This window comes from Stegostoma tigrinum, chromosome 2, assembly GCF_030684315.1.
Source record: "Stegostoma tigrinum isolate sSteTig4 chromosome 2, sSteTig4.hap1, whole genome shotgun sequence".
Classification (NCBI taxonomy): domain Eukaryota; kingdom Metazoa; phylum Chordata; class Chondrichthyes; order Orectolobiformes; family Stegostomatidae; genus Stegostoma; species Stegostoma tigrinum.
Window position 1 is genome coordinate 37,418,704 of NC_081355.1, and position 24,444 is coordinate 37,443,147.

Consider the following 24,444-nt stretch of genomic DNA (forward strand, 5'->3'; position numbering starts at 1 on the left):
TTTGCAGGAGGGTGGGTGGGAGGAGGTGTATTCTAGGTAGCTGTGGGAGTCGGTGGGCTTGAAATGGACATCAGTTACAAGCTGGTTGCCTGAGATGGAGACTGAGAGGTCCAGGAAGGTGAGGGATGTGCTGGAGATGGCCCAGGTGAACTGAAGGTTGGGGTGGAAGGTGTTGGTGAAGTGGATGAACTGTTCGAGCTCCTCTGGGGAGCAAGAGGCGGCGCCGATACAGTCATCAATGTACCGGAGGAAGAGGTGGGGTTTGGGGCCTGTGTAGGTGCGGAAGATGGACTGTTCCACGTAACCTACAAAGAGGCAGGCATAGCTGGGGCCCATGCGGGTGCCCATGGCCACCCCCTTAGTCTGTAGGAAGTGGGAGGAGTCAAAAGAGAAGTTGTTGAGTGTGAGGACGAGTTCCGCTAGGCGGATGAGAGTGTCGGTGGAGGGGGCCTGGTCGGGCCTGCGGGACAGGAAGAAGCGGAGGGCCTTGAGGCCATCTCCATGCGGAATGCAGGTGTACAGGGACTGGACGTCCATGGTGAATATGAGGTGTTGGGGGCCAGGGAATTGGAAGTCCTGGAGGAGGTGGAGGGCGTGGGTGGTGTCACGGACATAGGTGGGGAGTTCCTGGACCAAAGGGGAGAAAATGGAGTCCAGATAGGTGGAGATGAGTTCGGTGGGGCAGGAGCAGGCTGAGACGATGGGTCGACCAGGGCAGGCAGGTTTGTGGATTTTGGGAAGGAGATAGAAACGGGCCGTGCGGGGTTGGGGAACAATGAGGTTGGAGGCTGTGGGTGGGAGGTCCCCTGAGGTGATGAGGTCGTGAATGGTGTTGGAGATGATGGTTTGGTGCTCGGGTGTGGGGTCATGATCGAGGAGGCGGTAGGAGGTGGTGTCGGAGAGTTGGCGTCTGGCCTCGGCGATGTAGAGGTCAGTACGCCATACTACCACTGCGCCACCCTTGTCTGCGGGTCAAAGCAGGACTCTGTTTGATTCCGATAAATTGTATGGTTTGGCAAATGCCTGAAGACATGAGGAGTATAAACTGCACACTTATCCTGATTGGGGGGGTGACTATCAGGATAGGATATGCACAGTAGGGGGATGTGGATAAAACCTGGGGAAATGAGTGACGATCATGAAGTGTAGCAACTCAGGCAGTATTTGCCCAACATAAACATGACTGTGGGAAGATGGACTCCAAGCCACAGAAACAGTGTGGTTTTCTGAAGCAGGCAAAAGAGGTAAGTAGGTAAGGTAATACACAGCTTGCTGTAACAAGGGATACTGAGACCAGTAGCTTCCACTATCATTTTACCGATTTGGTTGGTGAGGAAGTTGAATGGAAGCTGGCAACTGACAATAGACTGCAGAGCTCTGAATGTAGAACATAGAACAATACAGCTTGGCCCTCAACGTTGTGCCGGCCTGTGATCTAATCTAAGCCCAAGCGCCTACACTATCCCACCATCATCCATATGCTTATCCAAGGGCTGTTTAAATGCCCATAATGTGGCTGAGCATTCCACGCCCTTACCACTCTGAGTAAAGAACCTGCCTCTGACATCTGTCTTAAATCTGTCACCCCTCAATTTGTAGGTATGCCCCTTCGTACAAGCTGACGTCATCATCCTCGGAAAAAGACTCTCACTGTCCACCCTAGCTAATCCTCTGATCATCTTGAATGTCTCTATTAAATCCCCTCTTAGCCTTCTTCTCTCCAATGAGAACAGACCCAAGTCCCTCAGCCTTTCTTCATAAGGCCTTTGCTCCAAACCAGGCAACACCCTGGTAAATCTCCTCCGCACCTTTTCCACTCCTTCCACATCCTTCCTGTAATGGGGCGACCAGAACTGCACGCAATATTCCAAGTGAGGCCGCACTAGCATTTTGTACAGTTGCAGCATGACATCACGGTTCCAGAACTCAATCCCTCTACCAACAAAACCTACACACTGTAAACCTTTTTAACAGCACTATCCACCTGGGTGGCAACTTACAGGGATCTATGTACATGGACACCAAGATCCCTCTGCACATCCACACTACCAAGAATCTTTCCATTGACCCAGTATTCTGTCTCCTATTATTCTTCCCAAAGTGAATCACCTCACATTTATCTACATTGAACTTCATTTGCCACCTTTCAGCCCAATTCTGCAGTTTATCCAAGTCTCCCTGCAACCTGCAACATTCTTCCACACTGTCCACCACTCCACCGACTTTAGTGTCATCTGTAAACTTACTAACCTATCCATCTATGCCTGCATCCAAGTCATTTATAAAAATGACAAACAGAAGTGGTCACAAAACAGATCCTTGAGGCACACCACTAGTAACCGGACTCCAGGCTGAATATTTTCCATCAACCACAACTCGTTGCCTTCTTACAGAAAGCCAGTTTCTAATCCAAACTGTTAAATCTCCCTCAATCCTATGCCTCCATATTTTCTCCAATAGCCTACCATGTGGAACCTTATCAACAGCTTTCCTGAAGTCCATGTACATCACGTCAACTGCCCTACCTTCATCCACATGCTTGGTCACCTTCTCAAAGCACTCAATGAGGTATATGAGACACGAACTTGACGAATCCATGTTGACTATCTCCAATCAAATTGTCGCTTGCTAGATGAGTATAAATCCTATAGTAATCCTTTCCAAAACTTTTCCTACAACAGACGTAAGGCTCACAGGTCTATAATTACCTGGGTCATCTCTACTGCCCTTCTTGAACAGAGGCACAACATTTGCAATCCTCTAGTCCTCTGGTACTAAACCTGTAGACAATGAGGACTCAAAGATCAAGGCCAAAGGCTCCGCCACCTCCTCCCTAGCTTCCCAGAGAAGCCTCGGAAAAATCCCATCCGGCCCAGGGGATTTATCTACCTTTACACCTTCTAGAATTGTTACCACCTCCTCCTTACTAACCTCAATCCTTTCAATTCTAGTAGCCCGTATCTCAGTCTTCTCCTCTACAATATTCTCCTTTTCCTGAGTGAAAACAGATGAGAAATATTTGTTTAGCACCTCTCCGATCTCCACAGGGTCCACACACAACTTCCTACTTCTGTCTTTGACTGGCCCTATTCCTACCCTAGTCATCCTCTTATTCCTCACATACCTATAGAAAGCTTTAGGGTTCTCCTTTATTCTACCTGCTAATGTCTGCTCACGTCCTCTCCTTGCACTTCTTAACTCTCTCTTTAAATCCTTCCTAGCTAATCTGTAATTCTCCATCGTCTCATCTGAGCCATCTCGTCTCATCGTCACATAAGCCTCCCTCTTCCACTTAACAAGAGATACAATTTCTTTAGTAAACCACGGTTCCCTTACCTTATCGCTTCCTCCCTGCCTCACACGGACACACCTGTCAAGGACACGCAATATCTGTTCCTTAAACCAGCTTCACATTTCGATTGTCCCCATCCCCTGCATTTTGCTAACCCATTCCATGCTTCCTAAGTCTTGCCTAATCACATTATAATTGCCCTTCCCCCATCTATAACTCTTGCCCTGTGGCATGTCCCTACCCCTTTCCATCGCTAAACTAAACATAACCGAATTATGGTCACTCTCTTCAAAGTGCTTACCTACCACTAAATCAAACATCTGGCCTGGTTCGTTACCAAGTACCAGATCCAGCGTGGCCTCCCCTCTTGTCGGCCCTTCAACATACTGTGTCAGGAAACCGTCCTGCACACATTGGACCAAAACTGATCCATCCAACGTACTAGAGTCATTGCAATTCCAGTCAATGTTAGGGAAGTTAAAGTCTCCCATAATGACCACCCTGTTCCTTTTACTCCTGCCCAGAATCGTTTTGCCAATCCTCTCTTCCACATCCCTGGAACTTTTCGGAGGCCTATAAAAAAACTCCCAGCAGTGTGACCTCTCCTCTCCCATTTCTGACCTCAGCCCATACCACCTCAGTAGACGAGTCTTCATTAAAACTTCTTTCAGCCACTGTTATACTGTCCTTGACTAGCAAAGCCACACCTCCCCCTCTTTTACCATCTTCTCTGATCTTAATGAAAGATCTAAACCTTGGAACCTGCAACATCCATTCCTGACCCTGCTGTATCCATGTCTCTGAAATGGCCACAACATCGAAGTCCTAGGTACCAATCCATGCTGCAAGCTCACCTACCTTATTCTGGATACTCCTGGCGTTGAAGTAGACGCACTTCAAACCAGCTTGCTGTCTGCCAGCACACTCCTGTGACATCCTGCCCATGTCCTCCCTACTCTCTTTCTCCTGTATACTGGAACTACACCTCAGTTTCCCATTCCCCTACTGAGCTAGTTTAAATCCACCCGAATAGCACTAGCAAATTTCCCACCCAGGATATTAGTACCCCTCTGGTTCAAGTGCAGACCGTCCTGTTTGTAGAGGCCCTACCTTCCCCATAATGAGCCCCAATTGTCCATGTACCTGAAGCCCTCCCTCCTGCACAAGGCCACCCCATTAACGGCCTCCAGTGTAGCAACTAGCACAGAAACAGCAGTCAAATAAGAAGAGGATGCGCACTGATTCACAGTTTCTGGATGTGAGTTTGCTTGCTGAGCTGGAAGGTTAGTTTTCAGACATTTCGTCACCATTCTAGGTAACATCATCAGTGAGCCGCCGATGAAGCGCTGGTGTTATGTCCCGCTTTCTATTTATCTGTTTAGGTTTCCTTGGGTTGGTGATGTCATTTCCTGTTCTTTTTCTCAAAGGATGGTAGATTGGCTCCAAATCAATGTGTTTGTTGATGAACTGATGATGTTACCTAGAATGGTGACGAAATGTCTGAAAACTAACCTTCCAGCTCAGCGAGCAAACTCACATCCAGAAACTCAACCTGAGCTACAAATCTTCTCAAAACTCGCTAACTGATTCACAGTTTTGCACATATGTAAGGGGTTTTGGTCAATGCCACTGGAGAAAGAGCACCAATACAAAAGTATGTTCACTTTCCGAGGTAGTAATATACATGGGCTGTCCTGCCACAGGGATTTCAAAACTCCCCATCCATTTCACCAACATCCAAGATAAGGGTTAAGAAACCTGAGTGTCTGCTGCAGTATGTACATGACTTGTTTCTACAAACTGTTACTAAAGAGGAACATTATCAGTTGTTAAGTGAACTGCTGCAGCTGTTGCATGAGTTGAGTGGAAAGTAAACCCTAAGAAAGTGCAGATAATGAAACAGAAAGTGACTAACTTGGGAATGATTGCATCACTGGGGAAAAGAGAAATTGGGGGACACAGTGGCACAGAGGTTAGCACTGCTGCCTCACAGCGCAAGGGACCCAGGTTCAATTCCAGCCTTGGGCGACTGTCTGTGTGGAGTTTGCACATTCTCCCCATGTCTGCGTGGGGTTCCCCCCCACAGTCCAAAGATGTGCAGGTTAGGTAGGTTGGCAATTCTAAATTGCCCGTAGAGTTCAGGGAGGTGTTGATTATGTGGGTTATAGGGATGGGTCTGAGATTTGGTGTGGACTTGTTGGGCTGAAGGGCCTGTTTCCACACTGTAGGGATTCTATGATCTATGACTAACGATGGGTAGAGGCCGTCTCACGGGTCACTAAAGGATTAAGATCCTTCCTGGGTCTAGTGGGGGATTGCAGGGACCACACTGATGGATTCACTACAAAAGCAGCTCCATTGATGGAGTTATTGGAAAAGAATGTGGACTGGGGGTGGAAACAGGAACACACACAAGCCACTGCTGCTCTGAAGCAAACACCAGCTAACTCGCCTGCTCTGAAAACTCCAAATCCAAATGAACTGCTTTCACTGGAGTCGCCACTACAGACACCATCCTCTCAGCAGTCCTATTACAGGAGATGCACAGAAAATTAAGACCAGTAGCATACGCTTCATGTATGCTCTCACCAGTAAAGTAGAGGTACACAGTTTACGAAAAACATCTGCTAGCTGTTTTGGGCAGTACAGCATTACACCTGCATAGTGGGGCTGAACGCATCTACAATACTGACAGAACATAGTCCTGTATAGCTATTACACGGAAAGATTAATGATGTTTCAAGTTAACCAAAATAGAATCGCTAGATAGACACTGTTGTTACAGGGAATGGCTATTACTGTAAAGGAGTAAAAGCCACTACCATGTTAGCAAGACAACTTAGTGTATTGGGGGAGAAATACGAGCGTCAATTGATGATATCAAATGGTACCAAGAGCCCACTTGTATTAAAACAAATGGGAGGAGTTAAGATGGACCCAAAAGCAGGAAATCAAAGGCACCAGGAAGGAAGAACCCCATTTCACAATCAGTACAGGATGGAGAAAGTAAAACTGGATATTAGTGGAGGATGAGAACGGACAGGAAAGATAACCCAGCACCATAAAGTGTGCAGGCAGCAGAGGTGGCAACTGCCACATGTGGTTGGCCACCTGGAACTGTTTCTGCCCAGGTCAGTTATATACCCTGACAGCATGTATGTCTGTAATAGCCTCACAGAATATTTGCCCCTATGGAAGGCAAGAGGATTTGTCTCTGTGGATGGAAAGCCGTTTCCATCAACTTGACTGTTATGATAGATCTTTGAAGAAGCACAAGGGAAAAGAATATGGGGTCACAAAGGTAAAACTTCACTCAAAATTATCTCCCAAGGTTTTTCTTTGCGAGGGGGTAGAAGGCTGATGAGTTAGCCAAACAAGGCACCGCAAAAGGGCAGGAATGGCGGCACCAATTAAATAAATCAGAGGCCAGAAGGAGAAACAAGACAGGAAAGACAGAGTTGAAAAAAAACTAACAAAAGGAGCAGAAATCAGATACACATAAAGCACAGGAGGGGGCTGATATCCAAGACGGAGTAGTTTTATATAAAGGAAAATTTGTGGTGCCACAGTCTGGGCAAAATCAAATAATTCACTGGTATGATGATTTTCACAGACATAGATGAGTATTAAATGCCCAGGATAAGATAAAGGAAGTGTACTGGTGGCCCAGAAGGAAAGGTGACATTAAATACTATGTTACAAATTGTTTGACCTGTGCACAGTACAAACCCGATAAGGACGTTAAGGGGCCCTCCAACGTACCAGACCAGTAGAAGGGCCGTGGACTAATTTACAAATAGACTACATAGGACCCCTATGCCCCACTCCAGGAGGATACAAATACATTCTGGTAATAATGGACACCTTCACCAAATGGGTGGAAGCTTTCCCTACCACAACAAACACAGCAAAGAATACTACAAAAGTTTTGCTGGAATGGGTACTCTCTCACTGGGGTTTTGCTGAAGCATAGAGACAGATCAGGGAACACCTTTTACAGCCCAAGTAATGCAAAACCCTTCTTGGGATCAGACAGAGATCCCACAGACCCTTTAGACCACAGTCTAGTGGAATTGTGGAAAGGATGAATTGGACATTGAAAAAAGATGACAGCTAAAATGGTGCAACAGCATCAAACAACCTGGCAGGTTGTTCTGCAATATGTGTTAATTACAGTGAGAAACAGCATGGCTTTATCAACAGGCTATACCTAAGCTCGTGACAAGAAGGGACATGAAAGGAATGGAGCGTTTGGTAGGTTTGGATTTGTCTGAACCCAAGGCAGGCATTATCATATCAGAAAAATGAGTACTGTTACTACCAATCTGCTGTAAAGGATGCAAATTACGCAGCAGCCCGCCAACAAGGAAAGAAGCAGAAAAATAAGGCCTATTTTGAAGCAAAAGCCAGCCTGGTAGAATTGAGCACCAGACAAAGAGTAATGATAAAAATACACCAGCCCAACTCATTCTTGAGCCCAAGTTCGCTGATCCCTATGTGATAGTAGATAGGGCTAGCCCATCTGTATACAAGGTATTAATGGCACCAGGCAAGAATAGCTGGTATCACATCAGTTAAAGTTAGGAGAGAAACAAGCTAACCGCAAGTCCATACGATACTCAATGCTAACAACATTCTGAGTTCCCAAGGCGAGAGAGAGCAAGTACAGGACCAGTTAGATATCCGAAGAGATAACTGGAACGTGACCTGATATTGCCTGACCACATATAAAGGATAGCCAAGGAAAATGTCGAAAAGAAAAATGAAAGCATAAAGGAAGTAATTGGGTAAGGCGAAATGCATAGTTAGAATTCAAAACCCATTAGGAACAGGGGACAGATGATCTGGCTCGAAGAATGGAGAACCTGGCTTAAATTAGGGATAAGAAAGAAACTATAAATAAGAGCAGAAATTACACTTTTATGTTACAGATCTAACCTAGGATGACGGTGTAATATATTTTGTTGCTATTGGGCTGATCATGCTTGAAACTACGGTTGAGCTGGCACTGGAGCCATCATGACAAGTGAATGTGCCTCAAGCATGGTCAATGCTGGAAGAATATCCCTTGATCAAGAATGACTCTGCTCCACAGCACAAGATAATACGAACTAATAAAGGAAGTAGAGGGTACTTAAATTTGTATTATACTGGAGTGGATCGGTTGGCATGCACAGGAAAGACATTGAAACACGGATACAATTCTCATGCAACAGAGTTCTGGAGTTGACACTGGCTGTAATCCCAGAAGTACAAATTGCTCGTCAATTTACAGGGCTATTTATTGAGCCATCAGGAAATGATGGTCAAGATAAAATTATGGTTCACTGGGATTGCACCTATGTGAATATAGACTGGGGTAGTGACGAATACAAAAGATATATTCTCTGGAGTGGCTACTCAGGGCAATTCAAGAAAATTGGTTGGATTATCATCAATTGTACAAGGGATGACATGATACACTGGAAGGATAGAGAAATAAAAGGCATCAAGAGATGCAGACAGGAGTTTTTGTCAGGGGCCGGGCCCTTCTTAGTTTTCAAGACCCATAAGAAGCTTACTACCCAATATTCTGCAGTGATTAAAACCACACCAGAACCTAGATGTAGTGAATCTTAGTACAGGATGGAAAACGTAGGTCTGGTACTAGAGGAGACAGGAGGATCTGCCATTTTGGTACCAGGATATCGGCATGTCCAGGTAGTCTTTAAGTGAAATGACTGTTCTAGAATGGTGCCTGTCTGCCACAAAACAATGAGTTGTCCACCTCCTTGATGAGCAATTGAGGACTGAGCTTAAGTTCGATAAGAAAAGAGGACTACTGAGTTGTCAGGTGCAGGATATGCATTAGGAGTGGCAAGTGTCAACACCTTGGACATTGCAGAATTACAAAGTCAGATACGATCCCGCCAACAGAAAATCATTATTGGGGAAGGTTACTTTGGACCAGATATGAACCAACCAGATGGGCCAAGATGTATCACAAGTGACCCTGGACACAGTTAAATTTCTAAAACTTTTACAGGGTACGAATTTATTCACTGATCATATGGCCAATACTTCTGAGGAGACCCATAAGGCCGAGGTACGTGGAATATACACTAGCTGGGTGTTGAATATGATCGGGACTAATTTATTACAACTACATGCTCACCAAGTCGACGAATGGGAGTCGGATGAACAATCAATAAAGTGGGTTGGCGAAAAGGAGCCCCTATTTCACCTCAGAAGTTTGACCTTAACTGATTGGGTGTTAGGTACTTGTGACAATGATAAAGGGAAATATTACGTTGGAGCAGAGTTTCAGCGGAAATAATCTGACCTACCCTTTTTAAAAAAAAGAGTTCAACCCATGCAAAAAGTACCATGAAAGTACTTGGATATCTTTAAGTAATCTACCGTCTCATGCTATTGTAATGGATGGTGTTGAGAAAGGGGTAGATTTGTTAAAACGTCACCAACGAGGAGATCACTGGAACTATCCTGATGAAATAACGAGACAGAGACTTACAGATTGCGGTTTCATAACACAAGAACACAAGAATTAGGAGCAGGAGTAGGCCATCTGGCCCCTTGAGCCTGCCCCGCAGTTTAATAAGATCATGGCTAATCTTTTTGAGACTCAGATCCACTTACCCGCCCACTCACCATAACCCTTAATTCCTTTATTGTTCAAAAATTTATCTAGCCTTGCCTTAAAAACATTCAGCGAGGTAGCTTCAACTGCTTCACTGGGCAGGGAATTCCACAGATTCACAACCCTTTGGGTGAAGAAGTTCCTCCTGGCCTCAGTCCTACATCTGCTTCCCTTTATTTTGAGGCAATGCCCTCTCATCCTAGTTTCACCTGCTAGTGGAAACAACCTCCCTGCCTCTACTTTATCTATTCCCTTCATAATCTTATATGGTTCTATAAGATCTCCCCTCATTCAGTACTAATAAAAAGTGCTCATTGTCCATTCTGCCTGTTAATAACCAATCTTTTCTATAATATGTTTTTATGCGAGAAAATGTATTACATAGCCACAGCTGCCATGAACAATACCAAGTGATGGAGACAATACCCCGGGGGGGTTGGTGAGAGGTACCAGCCACTGACCTCACAAACATGAGGTACTGAATGCAAAGGTGCTGACACAAAGAAAGAGATAGTAGGAGCTGAAGATGGTGGAGAATCTGAGATAACAAGGTGTGGAGCTGGATGAACACAGCAGACCAAGCAGCATCGGAGGAACAGGAAAGCTGACTTTTCAGGCCTAGACCCTTCTACAGAAAAATTGAAGGAGAGTCTAGGCCCAGAACGTCAGCTTTCCTGCTCCTCTGATGCTGGTTGGCCTCCTGTGTTCATCCAGCTCCACACCTTATCTTTTATGATACGAGGAAAGAAGCAACTTCTGAACTAAAAATGACCCGTGTCCAGGTGCTGTTTTGAGCCGATTTAATTCGGTTTGAATTAACAAAGTTTTGCAAAAGAAAGAAAAATGAGGTAATGCAAAAGCCTTATTTGGTCAAGAAATAATGAGGTAATGCTACCTAAATCTCTGGGCCAGAGCCAATAAGGTAAAGGCATGCGATAAGCAAATTAGCCTGAGCCAACAGGAAGAAGACAGAACGACTTGAGACAGATAAAAATAAAAAGACCACCCTTGCGGCGTGCAACCAGCATAAACTCCAGAGACCAACGATCACAGAAGCAGGCTTTTCATCAAGGTGATGGTGACAGCATCGAGTACAGCGCATGGCCATCACCAGCCCTTAGCAGGAGTAGCAGTAGCAGCTTTTCTGATCAGGCATTGGCTTTCATATTCTGTGACTATTTGGGGAGTGTGAGAGGACTCTAAAGTGGGCATATAAGTAGGTCCTAGTTCAATTTGTTGAAAACTATACAAGGTCTAGTTTTCTGATAAAAACAGTTAAGTAACACATGCCTTGTTTAATGCACTACTAAACCAATTTGTGAGGTTACGAGATTTGAGTCTTCTCTTCTCTGTATAATCTGATAACAGAAGCCGGTATTCTCCAAATTCCTGACAACACTATTTTTTGAAAAAGAATATCAAGGGATAATAAAAGTGTAATTAGAAGCACAGATCAGCCATGATCCAACTGCATGGTAAAAGATGTTTGACAGAAGCAATGGATTAGTCTTGTTCCCATTTTAAATGGTGCAAAGACATTAACCCTGAAAGTGATAAACTGATCCAAACATCCTTAAGACCAAGGTAAACAATTGAAAATGACACTCAGTGGAGCGTTTACTTCTGAAATGTACTAACTTTTTACAATTTTGCTGTTCTTTACGAAAGCTTTTTCCTGTCAATGCTCTGTAACTTCTTTCTGCATTTTTCATTGAAAAATGAGAACTTGGGATCACCACAGTGCTGGATGATAACCTTTGTCTATCTTCTTCCCACACAACTCTGTCATCTATTCCCCCCACCCGATGCCACTGTGATTAAGCCTCTCATAATCGCATCTTTCTATCTGATCCTAATACTTCCTTTCTCTTGCTTCTTAGTAGCCCCACCTCCATGACTTGTCTCACCATGTTCCCTTTTTTCTCCATAGCAGATCACCATACTATTTTAATCTCTACTCTTGAACAATACTCATTGGATAAAAACCAAAAGAACTGCAGATGCTGTAAATCAGGAACAAAAACAAAGTTGCTGGAAAAGCTCAGCAGGTCTGGCAGCATCTGTAGAGAAGAAAACAGAGTCCAGTGACCCTTCCTCAGAACTGGTGGTGGCTGGGAAAACATCAGTTTATATGCAGAAAATGGGGAGGTGGGTGGGATAGGGAGTAAACGATAGGATAGAGCCCAAGAAGAGACAGAAAGACAGTTGGACAGACAAAGGAGTCCCAAGATCAGGCTGGGAGGGTGAATAGTTGTTAATGGGGACTGTTAGTGACTGACAAAGGGGTGTGTAGTGGCAGGCTATGTGGTAACAAGGCCTGGTGTGTTGGTGGGGAACTGGGACATGGGAGAGTTTAGGCCCTAAAATTATTGAACTCAATATTGAGTCCGGAGGGCTGTAGGGTCCCAAAGCGAAAAATGAGGTGTTATTCCTCCAGCTTGTCTTGGGCTTCACTGGAAAACTGTAGCAAGCCGGAGACAGAGGTGTTGGCCAAGGAGCAAGGTGGTGCATTGAAGTGGCAGGCAACAGGTAGTTCAGGGTCTTTTTTGCAAGCAGAACATAGATTTTCTGCAAAACGGTCGCCAAGTCTACGCTTTGTTTCCCCAATGTAGAGGAGACCACACTCTGAGCAACAAATGCAGTAGACTAGTTTCTTGGAAGTGCAGGTGAAGTGTTGCTTCACCTGAAAGGTATGTTTGGGCCCTTGGATTCTGGGGAGCGAAGAGGTACATGCGCAGGTGTTGCACCTTTGCCGGTTACATAGGAAGATGCCGTAGGGCTGTGGGGACTTGTTGGGAGTGAAGGAAGTGTGTGGACCAGCGTGTCCTGAAGGGAACGGTCCTTGGGGAAGGCAGACAAGGGAGGGGAGAGGAATATGTCTGGTGCTGGCATCTTGCTGGAGGTGGCGGAAATGGCATCTGATAATCTTCTGAATGTGGATGCTGGTGGGATGGTAGGTGAGGATAAGGGGAACCCTATTGCTGTTGCAGGAGGGAAGAGAAGGGGTGAGGGCAGAAGTGCGGGAGATGGGTCGGACCCGATTGAGGGCCCTTTCGACAACGGAGATGGGGAATCCTCGGTTGAGGAAGAAGGTAGACATTTTAGTGGCTCCCTTGTCGAAGTTAGCCTCATCTGAACATAGGCGATGGAAACGGAGGAACTGAGAGAATGGGATGGAGTCTTTACAGGAAGTAGGGTGTGTGGATGTATAGTGCAGGCAGCTGTGGGAGTCGATGGGTTTGTAATGGATAATTAGTGGCCAGTCTATCCCCAGAAATGGAAACAAAAATGTCAAGGAAGGAAAGGGAGGAGTCAGAGATAGACCAGGTGAAATGGAGGGCAGTGTGGAAATTGGAGACGAAATTGATGAAGTTTTCCAATTCTAGATGAGAGGGGGAAGTAGCACCGATGATATCATCAATGTATTGGAGAAAGAGTTGTGGTTGGGGGCCAGAATAGGACTGGAACAAGGAATGTTCCACATACCTCACGAACAGACAGGCGTAACTAGGGTCCATGAGGGTACCTGTGGAAACCCCTCTTACCTGAAGGAAATGAGAAGATTTGTTTGAAAGAGAAGTTATTGAGGGTGAAGACAAGTTCAGCCAAGCGGAGGAGGGTGGTGGTGTATGGGGATGTTTCAGGTCTTCGCTCCAGGAAGAAGCAGAGGGCTCTAAGACCCTTCTGGTGGGGGATGGATGTTTAAAGGGACTGCACATCCATGGTAAAGAGGTGGTAGCTGGAGCCAGTAAACTGGAAGCTTTGAAACTGGTGTAAGATGTCAGATGAATCATGGATGTATGTGGGTAGGGATTGGACCGGGGGTTGGCGGGGGGGACTGGTGGAGAAGACAGAATCAAGGTAGGAAGAGACGAGTTCTGTGGGGCATGAGCAGGCTGAAACAATGTGTCTACCTGGACCGTCCTGTTTGTGGATTTTTGGCAGGAGGTAGAAACAAGCTGTGCAAGGTTGCGGGACTATTTTCCAGACAGAGTGGATGTTGGGAAGATGCTTCCATTGGTAGGAGAGATTAGGACCCAAGGGCAGCCTTAGAGTAAAACGACGACCTTTTAGAATGGAGATAAAGAGAAATTTCTTCAGCCAGAGAGTGGTGAATCTAAGGAATTCACTGCCCCAGAAGGCTGTTAAAGCCAGGTCATTGAGTATATTTAAGACTGAGATTGATCGGTTCTTGATTATCAAGGGGATCAAGGGTTACTGAGGGAAAGTGGGAAAATGGTGTTGAGGAATTTATTAGCCATGATCGAATGGCGGAGCAGACTCGATGGGCCGAATAGCTTAATTTCTGCTCCTGTGTCTTATGGTCTCAAGAATTCCAGGATCTGGATCCTGATTCACATCTTCACCAATATTAACTTTTCGTTCCCCTTGGGCTATGCCCCATCAGCACACAGTTTGATCGAAGTCTATCCTTTACAATTTGAGATAGGCCGTTTACAAACAGATAAGTGTGATGAAAACATTAAATCTGCCACTGAATACTGGAGAAATAAAAAGATAAAATAAAATGTAGCAAGTCACCTAGCCTGAAAGCTTCAGCATTTTAACATTTTGATTCCTTTTTGTGTGTCCACTTCCAGATATCTTATATATAATGCTCAAAGTGCTGGAAATAGAGCTCACTTCAAAGAATTATTCCCCAATTAATGCAAACATAAGTGAGCCCTGATGTCATGTTGCAATCATTCCACTTCACCCAGCCCCAAGTGTATACATTAGATTGCTGCAGTTTTCACATATGGGTTTATTAGTCTAAAATGAAATTCCAACATTAGCATTACTGGAATGTATGGAATTGCCATATAACTGTTTGTTAAAAGTGGATTTCTTCATATTCAAGAGCTATATCTAACAAAGGATGTCAGAAATATTAACAGGCAAAGAAACTTTAAAAAATTTACATCAAATTCATCAGTCAAGATAGCAAAAAAACTGACTTCATATGAAGGTTCCACAGAGATACTAAATTACAATCCTGGACACAGACGCCAAATTCATATTATGATCCAGTTCAGGACTAGAAATCTTTTCAGTTAAAGTAAATGTTCTTTCTCGGCTGCATCAAAAAAAATACAGCTCATGGACATCTTTGGTCCCCACTCAGCTGCACTGAAGTTCAATTTTCCCCAGCAGACAGCTTTTTAGCTCTACAAAGCTGTTAAGTGCTTCAAATCTTCCAAGTCCCTCTTGCCCAGCAGTACAGACCCTGTTAAAAGCAATACTTAGCTAAATGGAGCTTTTTTTTCCTGCTCTTTACATGAACTGGCTTACCACGACCTGCCTTTCAATGAGTCTCAAATTGCTATTTAATGATCTTTCGAGATCCTCCAAGTGCCCCCTTTGGCACTAGACACACAAATGTTTCAAACAGTGGAACATGTTGTGCCTTGAATGCCATAATTCCCCAGTTTATACAGTGCAAATAAGTACAAGAATGGACTTTATCATGAATCATATAAAAATGTAAAATCTTGCCGCAAACAGCAATATAATTTAAAAACTTGCCTCGTCCCTTTGCAATCTGCAAGTATCCTGTAGATAGATATTGGTCCAGATCCTGCTGAAAGGCTTCTTCAAAGAATTTTTGCCGCTCTTTCAGTTTCAGCTGTTGGGTATTCTCCATATCTCGCACCTTCTGAGCATGTTCACTGTCCAACTCAGCTGGAACAGAAAAATCATGGATATGAACTGTGTGAAACAGAATGGGACTCCAAGTTACATAAATCTACCCCCAACCACATGCAACCTGAGAGTATAAAAAGTGAAATATGTAAAACAGAAGTTTAAATCCAGTATGACGCCTGTTTGAAGAAACTCAAAAAAAACTAAATAATTGCACTTAGATGTCCATAGGATTCTAGTCGCTCTGGTACCTCCAGCTTACAGATCATGTCATGCTGTGTTATACTTATCATCAGAGAAGCACTATGCTACCCAGCAGCTTTTTTTTCCCCAAAAGCTGCAACAAGGGATTTTCTGTGCCAACAAACACCAACTACAAAAGGTAGTTCCTTACTACACAACTTCAGTAAGCGCAGGTATTAATTGTGATTCGACACTCAATCTATATTACTGTTTTGTGTTGATGTGCATTAGAAATCAAAATGAGATGTACAGTAAAACACCATTGTCTGATTATGCATTTGAGTCAATGATTCTAAATTAAAAGGGTGTTACAACAATGTAAGCTGGACCAAAACATTTTTTTTCTCATTTACTGTTCACATGCAGAAGGAAGAACCCGTTCTGTGGTGAGTTCAATTCTCAATAGAAATAAATTTGAAGTAACACACAGTGTAGAGCTGGATGAACACAGTAGGCCAAGCAGCATCAGAGGAGCAGGAAAGCTGACATTTTCTGAAGAACGGTCTAGACCTGAAACGTCAGCGTTCCTGCTCCTCTGATGCTGCTTGGCATGCTGTGTCCATCCAGCTTTACCCCTTGTTATCTCAGATTCTCCAGCATCGGCAGTTCCGACTACCCCTGATTCTTGATCTGCCTCATTATAAAATGACAGTTCTGTAGTTTATAAGGAACGTCACCTTCACTGTGCCTTTGTAAACGTAATTGTAAAGGTAAAGAATGGACTATGACATGGAAATTTGTAATTAATACACAGCTGTAGCAGATAAAATGCAAAACAGGGTTGAAAGGCCATGCTAAGATTGTAACTACTTTTATTTTCTCCAAAGTCACTAATCGGATATGGTTTTGTCTCTCATTGAGCATGGTTCAAAACTTCCAAATTTTCTGCAACTGCTTTTAATCCAAGGCATAACTCACAACAGGAAATAATTAATTACATATTTGTGTCTGCTTCTGCAATTCTTTCAAATTTCTGGTCTTTCCATACGTATTACATTCTTTTTTGTGGACATATATTCCCAGGTCTCAAGTCCTTTATCTTGCAGCAATATCTGTACCTATGCTTCAGGGTTTGACTCCTTATTTTTACCAACTGTTTCCCACTATCAGCATGGATGTGTTACCTCAGTACAATCTTGACATTTTCAATTTTTTTTTTGCTCTATTGCTACTTCATTTTACATTACAATTCATTTTCCTCCGTTGAGATTGTACTGAGGTAACACATCCATGCTGATCTGATACACAATTAGTTGCTACTGTTCAAGAGGCGGCAACAACTGCAGATGGAGACAGAAGTAACAAAATAACAATACAGCAGGCCAGGCAGCAGGGGAACAGGAAAGCTGATGTTTCAGGTCAGGACCCTTCTTCAGATTTCTGAAGTCCCTCCCTTGACTATCTCATTCCTTACCTACAGTTTGCTCCCAAATCAGTGTGTCAGTTACTTTTATAGTGCTGATACCAAGACGACTGAAACTGTTCTAAATTGCTGCCACAAAATCAACTCAATCTCTTTCTCCGGTTACCATTTAAACCTGAATCATGCTGCGTGTAACCTGTTGTCTTATTTGATAGTAAGATGATCATCCAACCAAATACCCTTTCCATCATTAACACTGCCCAATTCTGTTTTAAAGCATTACTCAACTCCACCCTGTCACTAACCAGTTGCCAATTGCATACTCATCCAAGTATTTTTACCTCTAGACTTGACTTTTTCCACTGTCAGTAAACTAGAGATCACCCAAAAGTCTGCTGTCTGTAACCTAACTTGTGTTAACTTATATTCACTAACATCCTTGCACTCACTGATCTAGGTTAACTTGCAATAAATATTTTCCAGCTCCTATCTGAAGGAGGGACACACTGGATTTGAAAAGGTAACTTTGTTTCTCTTTCCACAGATGCTGCCAGACTTGCTGAATTTCTGCAGCATTTTATTAGGTTAGTTTGCAGACTGGCCAGAACTTGATTGTCAAATATTCATTGATAATGGGAGCTGCAGATGCTGGAGAATCCAAGATACCAAGAGTGGAGCTGGATGAACACAGCAGGCCAAGCAGCGTCTCAGGAACACAAAAGCTGACGTTTCGGGCCTAGATCCTTCATCAGAGAGGGAGATGGGGAGAGGGAACTGGAATAAATAGGGAGAGGGGGGAGGCAGACCGAAGATGGAGAGAAAACAAGATAGGTAGAGAGGACAGTATAGGTAAGGAGGTAGGGAGGGGATAGGTCAGTCCAGGGAAGATGGACAGGTCAAGGAGGCGGGATGAGGTGGTAGGTAGGAAATGGAGATGCAGCTTGAGGTGGGAGGAAGGAATGGGTGAGAGGAAGAACAGGTTAGGGAAGCGGAGACAGGCTGGGCTGGTTTTGGGATGCAGTGGGGGGAGGGGACGAGCTGGGCTGGCTTTGGGATGCAGTGGGAGAGGGGGAGATTTTGAAGCTTGTGAAGTCCACATTGATACCATTGGGCTGCAGGGTTCTCAAGCGGAATATGAGTCGCTGTTCTTGCAACCTTTGGTTGACATCATTGTGGCACTGCAGGAAGCCCATGATGGACATGTCGTCTGAGGAATGGGAGGGGGAGTTAAAATGGTTCGCGAACCTTTGACGCCCTTAACCGCGTCTCCCGCATTTCCCGCAACACATCCTTCACACCCCGCCCCCACCACAACCGCCCCAAGAGGATCCCCTCGTTCTCACATACCACCCCACCAATCTCCGGATACAACGAATCATCCTCCGACACTTCCGCCATCTACAATCCGACCCCACCACCCAAGCTATTTTTCCATCCCCACCCTCGTCTCCCTTCCGGAGAGACCACTCTCTCCGCGACTCCCCTGTCCGCTCCACACTCCCCTCCAACCCCACCACACCCGGCATCTTCCCCTGCAACCGCAGGAAGTGCTACACTTGCCCCCTCACCCCTATCCCAGGCCCCAAGGTGACCTTCCATATCAAGCAGATGTTCACCTGCACATCTGCCAATGTGGTATATTGTATCCATTGTACCCGGTGTGGCTTCCTCTACCTTGGGGAAACCAAACAGAGGCTTGGGGACCGCTTTGCAGAACACCTCTGCTTGGTTCGTAACAAACAACTGCACCTCCCAGTCACAAACCATTTTAATTCCCCCTCCCATTCCTCAGATGACATGTCCATCATGGGCCTCCTGCAGTGCCACAATGATGCCACTCGAAGGTTGCAGGAACAGCAACTCATATTTCGCTTGGGAACCCTGCAGCCCAATGGTATCAATGTGGATTTCACAAGCTTCAAAATCTCCCCTCCCCCCACTGCGTCCCAAAACTAGCCCAGCCTGTCTCTGCTTCCCTAACCTGTTCTTCCTCTCACTTATCCCTTCCTCCCACCTCAAGCTGCACCTCCATTTCCTACCTACCACCTCACCCTGCTTCCTTGACCTGTCCGTCTTCCCTGGACTGACCTATCCCCTCCCTACCTCCTCACCTATACTCTCCTCTCTACCTATCTTCTTTTGTCTCCATCTTCGGTCCGCCTCCCCCTCTCTCCCTATTTATTCCAGTTCCCTCTCCCCATCCCCCTCTCTGAAGAAGGGTCTAGGCCCGAAACGTCAGCTTTTGTACTCCTGAGATGCTGCTTGGCCTGCTGTGTTCATCCAGCTCCACACTTTGTTATCTTAGGGAGCTTGACAGGTTAGTTGTGGAAAAGTTGTTTCCCCTTGTGGGACAGTCTATGTCCAGAAGGCATGTCTTAGAATGTATGTATACCCATGTACGACAGAGATGAGGAAGAATTTCTTCTCAGGCAGTAGGGTATCTAGTGGAATTCTTTATTGCAGAGGTCGAGTCGTTGAGTACATTCAAAGCTGAGATAGATTTTAATCAGTAAGTGAATTGAAGGTTATAGGAAAAAAGCAGGAAAGTAGAATGGGGAATTATCAGGTCAATCATGATCTCATTGAATGACAGAGCAGATGTGATGTGTTGAACAGACTACTTTTGCTCCTTGTAAATTTCAATCTCTCATGTAGAAGTCAACTCCCCATATCTTAACTAAAGGTTTGGTCTTGGAACCCGCCCTTTACATAACATATACTGTACTCTTGGTTTGAAGCATTTATTGTCATCTGCACATTGCAACTATAATCAAAGAAAATTGTAAACAAAGTATTAATTAATATGGTTTTAAAAACCAATTGAGGTTGAAACATTTTTAACAGATTTTTTTTGTTTTACAACTGTTGCTATATCAGCAACACAATATTGAGAAAGTGTGCACTATGACGCCTAATGTTTTTTGGAATTAATAGCATTAATGCTGATAAGTATTAGTTTCTGAATATGTTCGCTCCCTCGAATCATTTTGCTTTTCTATTCAGGTTAATCACCACAGACAATGTTTGTCATTCTATACTTTTGTAGCACTTAGGAACCAAATCCCATGGTCGACAGTAATTCCATCAGTTTCATCTGGTTCTGGTTGAAGTTTTGTGCTTATATGCATACGAGAACTTTACACATTTTTTAAATCATGTCCTAACAACGACAACCAGTTTTAAACTAATTTCCCATATTTGCTGGGCCAGGAACCAAAGACATAACATTTTCTGATGCAGTATAAGTATTGCCACTCTGTTAGGAATAAGAAGTTTCACTATCCTTACCATGTTGTAATAACATGCCCGTAGCAAAGTAAAAAAAAGTCTGCTTAATGTCACACAATTTGAAACCATTAGAGTTAAGAAATCTCAGTTATAGGTGAAACACTGTCAAATACTGTCATTGTCACTGTCTTTTGGATGAGATGTTATAAATTTCTTCCTGATTAGATTTGTAAATGGAGATCAGAGTTTAATTGTTTGTGACTCATACAGCAGGTGTTTGATGTGAAAATTAATTAGAACACAAGAAATAGGAGTTTGCATTCAGAAACTACTCCACTTTTGCACCCGATTCTTGCAATCTTTCAAATTAGTACACTGTCTTAATTTTGCTAGTTGAGTTGCACTTGGCTAAAGCATGACAAGCTCTGATTGAAGAGATAACAATCATCAGTTAATCTATGTAAATAATACACTACCTAAGCAATTTTGATCTGAATGATATTACTTGAAATATCTTCCAATAACTTTTGCTCAGAACAGGAGACTTTGAAAGTACAATTAGAGTTAGGTTTCATTGTCATGTGTACTCAAGGGCAGATGTATTGGAGTACAGTGAAAAGCGTACAAAGTCACGATTCTCTGGCACCATCTTAGATACTAAATTAAAAAATAATTATCTCTTTGGGTGATCAATGCATAATTGCACATATGTATGCATGCAAAAAGCTACTCTATTAAACAGCTCCACCCAAACCAAAACCACTACCTTCTCAATAGTAGTTAGGACAGGCAATGAATGCTGGCCCAGGCAACAAAACCTACTTACTCAAAACAAATAAAAATTGAGTTCCTATCCTCATCACTTTTTGCAAGATGCAAATTCTGGAAATACTACCTGGATGCTTTGTGGATTCATTACACCACAATGGTTTTGGGTTGTACTCCCAGTAACATGCTTGACCGTTTTTGTGTACTATTCTATGGGCAAACACATCCAAGAGCTTTGCCTACATGCTTAAAAGTGTCATACCATTTGGTACAACGTTTCCAAACATAACACAAACCTAGGTTGACATTCCAGCATAGCACTGAAGGGATGCTACACAGGTGCTGTCCCTTTAATGAGACATTAATTCAAAGTTCTATCTGCTGTCTCAAAATTAACATAAAACATACAAGAAGCATTATTCTGAAGATTAGGGAAGATTATTTATCCCTCCTTCAATATTATTTTAAGAAGATTATCTGCAGATTAATCAAACTGCTGTCTACTGGAACTCAATGTCAATGAACTGGTTGCTGCATTTCCCTACATTACAATAGTGACTTCACTCACCTTTAAAATGCTTTGGGTGATCTTAAAGTTGTGGATGTTGGTATGCAAATGTATCTCCTTTTTCAATTGGTGTTAATATTACCTCAGATGGACAAATAGAATGAACATGACTTTAACTCATTAGAAACAGGTTTAGATTTTTAAAATAGTTTCCATAATCATTCAAGAGTGTTGGCTAAATATTGTATCAAAAAAATACCCTAAACAACTTTAAGAAAACACTGAGCAAGCTTCAACAGGAACATATAGCCCGTATTCCAAGTTTAAAATGCCAGATGGTCCAGACTGCTCTGAGACATGTGGAAAGCCGATAAATACGACATAAAATAACAGTAGAGAGAAAATAAGGAACAATCCCTCTGGTGGCCTAGTAGAAAGCAATGATAATTCAGGAATCCAAGGAAGGTATTTTTGCCTTGCGCATACTATGTCAACATTGCAGCAGACAACCACATCAAACTACAATCCATAAACAAAATGAATTCAAACTACAAACTCAGTTATGTATAGTCAGATCAATAAAATGTACTTCAGCATTTTGAGAGAATTAAATTTCAAACTAGCCAGAGATCAACTACCAAATCAATGAGATATGTTGTGATCGGAAGTCTAGGTTCTGCCCCTTGCAGTAATCTACTGGTTTATGTACCAATTAGTACTGTTTTTTTAAAAATAAGCTAGGTTGATAAATTTATTAGGTCCTTTTCAACATTATTTTATGAACATGTAAACATACAAAATAGGAGCAAAAGTAAATCACTCCATCCCTCAAGCCTGTTCTCTATTCAAAAAGATCTTCATTGATCAGTTAAATTTGAATTACAGTCCCACTCTCTCCCAATAATCTTCAAATCCTCTGATGAACATGAATCTATTCATCTCTCAAAGAAAATTCAATTATCACCACCTTTTGAGGTAGAGTTCCAAAGTCAAACAACTCTCAGAAAGAATTTCTTCTTCCCTTTATCCTGAAAGGGTGACCTCTATTTTTAAACCAGTGACCCTTAGATCTGGATTAACCCACGAGAGGAAACATCCTTTCCACGTTCATCTAATCAATACAATTCGGGATCTTGTATACTTCATATCAAGTTACTTCTCATTCTGCTAAACACCAGCTAACAAACCAAACCCATCCTCATAAGACAATCCACTCATTCTGCTGGCAATGCATTTAGGAAAGAATACCAAAACTACATACAGTATTTAAGATTTGGTTTCACCAATGCCCTGTGTAACTGAAGAATAACTTGATACTTATTTTTTATCTTCAATCCATCACGTACTAAACAGCATTGTCCCGTTAGAGTTCCTGATAATGAGCACTTGCATTCCAATTTTTGATGACTTTTTCAAAATTTATTCATGGGACATATTCACAGGCTGAACCTGCATTTGTTGCCCATCCCTAGTTGTCCTTGAGATGGCAGCAGAAAAGCTGCCTTCTTAACTGCGGCAGTCCATTTGGTGTAGATACAGCCACAATACTGTTACGGAGGGTGTTTCAGGATTTTTATCCAGTGACACTGAAGGAACAGCAATATATTTCCAAGTCAGGGTGCTGAGTGGTTTGAATGGGAAGTTGCAGGCATTGTATTTCAATGCACCGTCTGCTATGTCCTTTGGATGGTAACAATCATAGTCTTGAAGGTGCTGTGTGAGAAGCCTTGAGGAATTTCTTCAATGCATCTTGTGGAAAGAATACTGCCACTAAGCATCAGTGGTACAGGGATTAAGTATTTACACATCTGGTGCCAATGAAGCAGGCAGCTTTATTGTGGAGAGATAATGGGGACTACAGATGCTGGAGAATCCAAGATAACAAAGTGTGAAGCTGGATGAACAGCAGGCCAAGCAGCATCTCAGGAGCACAAAAGCTGACTTTTCGGGCCTAGACCCTTCATCAGAGAGGGGGGATGGGGAGAGGGTTCTGAAATAAATAGGGAGAGAGGGGCAGGCGGACTGGACATGGAGAGAAAAGAAGATAGGTGGAGAGGAGAGTATAGGTGGGGAGGTAAGGAGGGGATAGGTCAGTCCAGGGAGGAGGAACAGGTCAAGTAGGCGGGATGTGTTTAGTAGGTAGAAAATGGGAGGTGTGACTTGAGGTGGGAGGAGGGGATAGCTAAGAGGAAGAACAGGTTAGGGAGGTGGGGAGACGCTGGGCTGGTTTTGGGATGCAGTTGCTACACTTGCCCCCACACCTCCTCCCTCACCCCCATCCCAGGCCCCAAGATGGCTTTCCATATTCAGCAGATGTTCACCTGCACATCTGCCAATGTACACTGTATCCAATGTACCCAGTGTGGCTTCCTGTACATTGGGGAAACCAAGCAGAGGCTTGGGGACCGCTTTGCAGAACACCTCCACTCGGTTCGCAATAAATAACTGCACCTCCCAGTCGCAAACCCTTTTAACTCCCCCTCCCATTCCATAGACAACGTGTCCATCACGGGCCTGCTGCAGTGCCACAATGATGCCACCCGAAGGGTGCAGGAACAGCAACTCATATTCCGCTTGGGAACCCTGCAGCCCAATGGTATCAATGTGGACTTCACAAGCTTCAAAATCTCCCATTCCCCCACTGCATCCCAAAACCAGCCTGGCTCGTCCCGCCTCCCTAACCTGTACTTCCTCTCACCCATCCCCTCCTCCCACCTCAAGCCGCACCTCCATTTCCTACCTACTAACCTCATCCCGCCTCC

The 24,444-nt window shown here is 43.8% G+C and overlaps 1 protein-coding gene across 5 annotated transcripts in view; it reads right to left on the bottom strand.

Moving 5' to 3' along the window:
* The window catches only part of LOC125449139 (dysbindin-like), a 218,738-nt gene that overhangs the window by 35,704 nt on the left and 158,590 nt on the right, over positions 1–24,444 (bottom strand). For all 5 annotated transcript variants that reach the window (XM_048524802.2, XM_059653468.1, XM_048524806.2 and 2 more), the window contains one exon: positions 15,456–15,611. In XM_048524802.2, the coding sequence (XP_048380759.1) occupies positions 15,456–15,611 (156 nt within the window). The remainder of the gene's footprint in view (positions 1–15,455; positions 15,612–24,444) is intronic.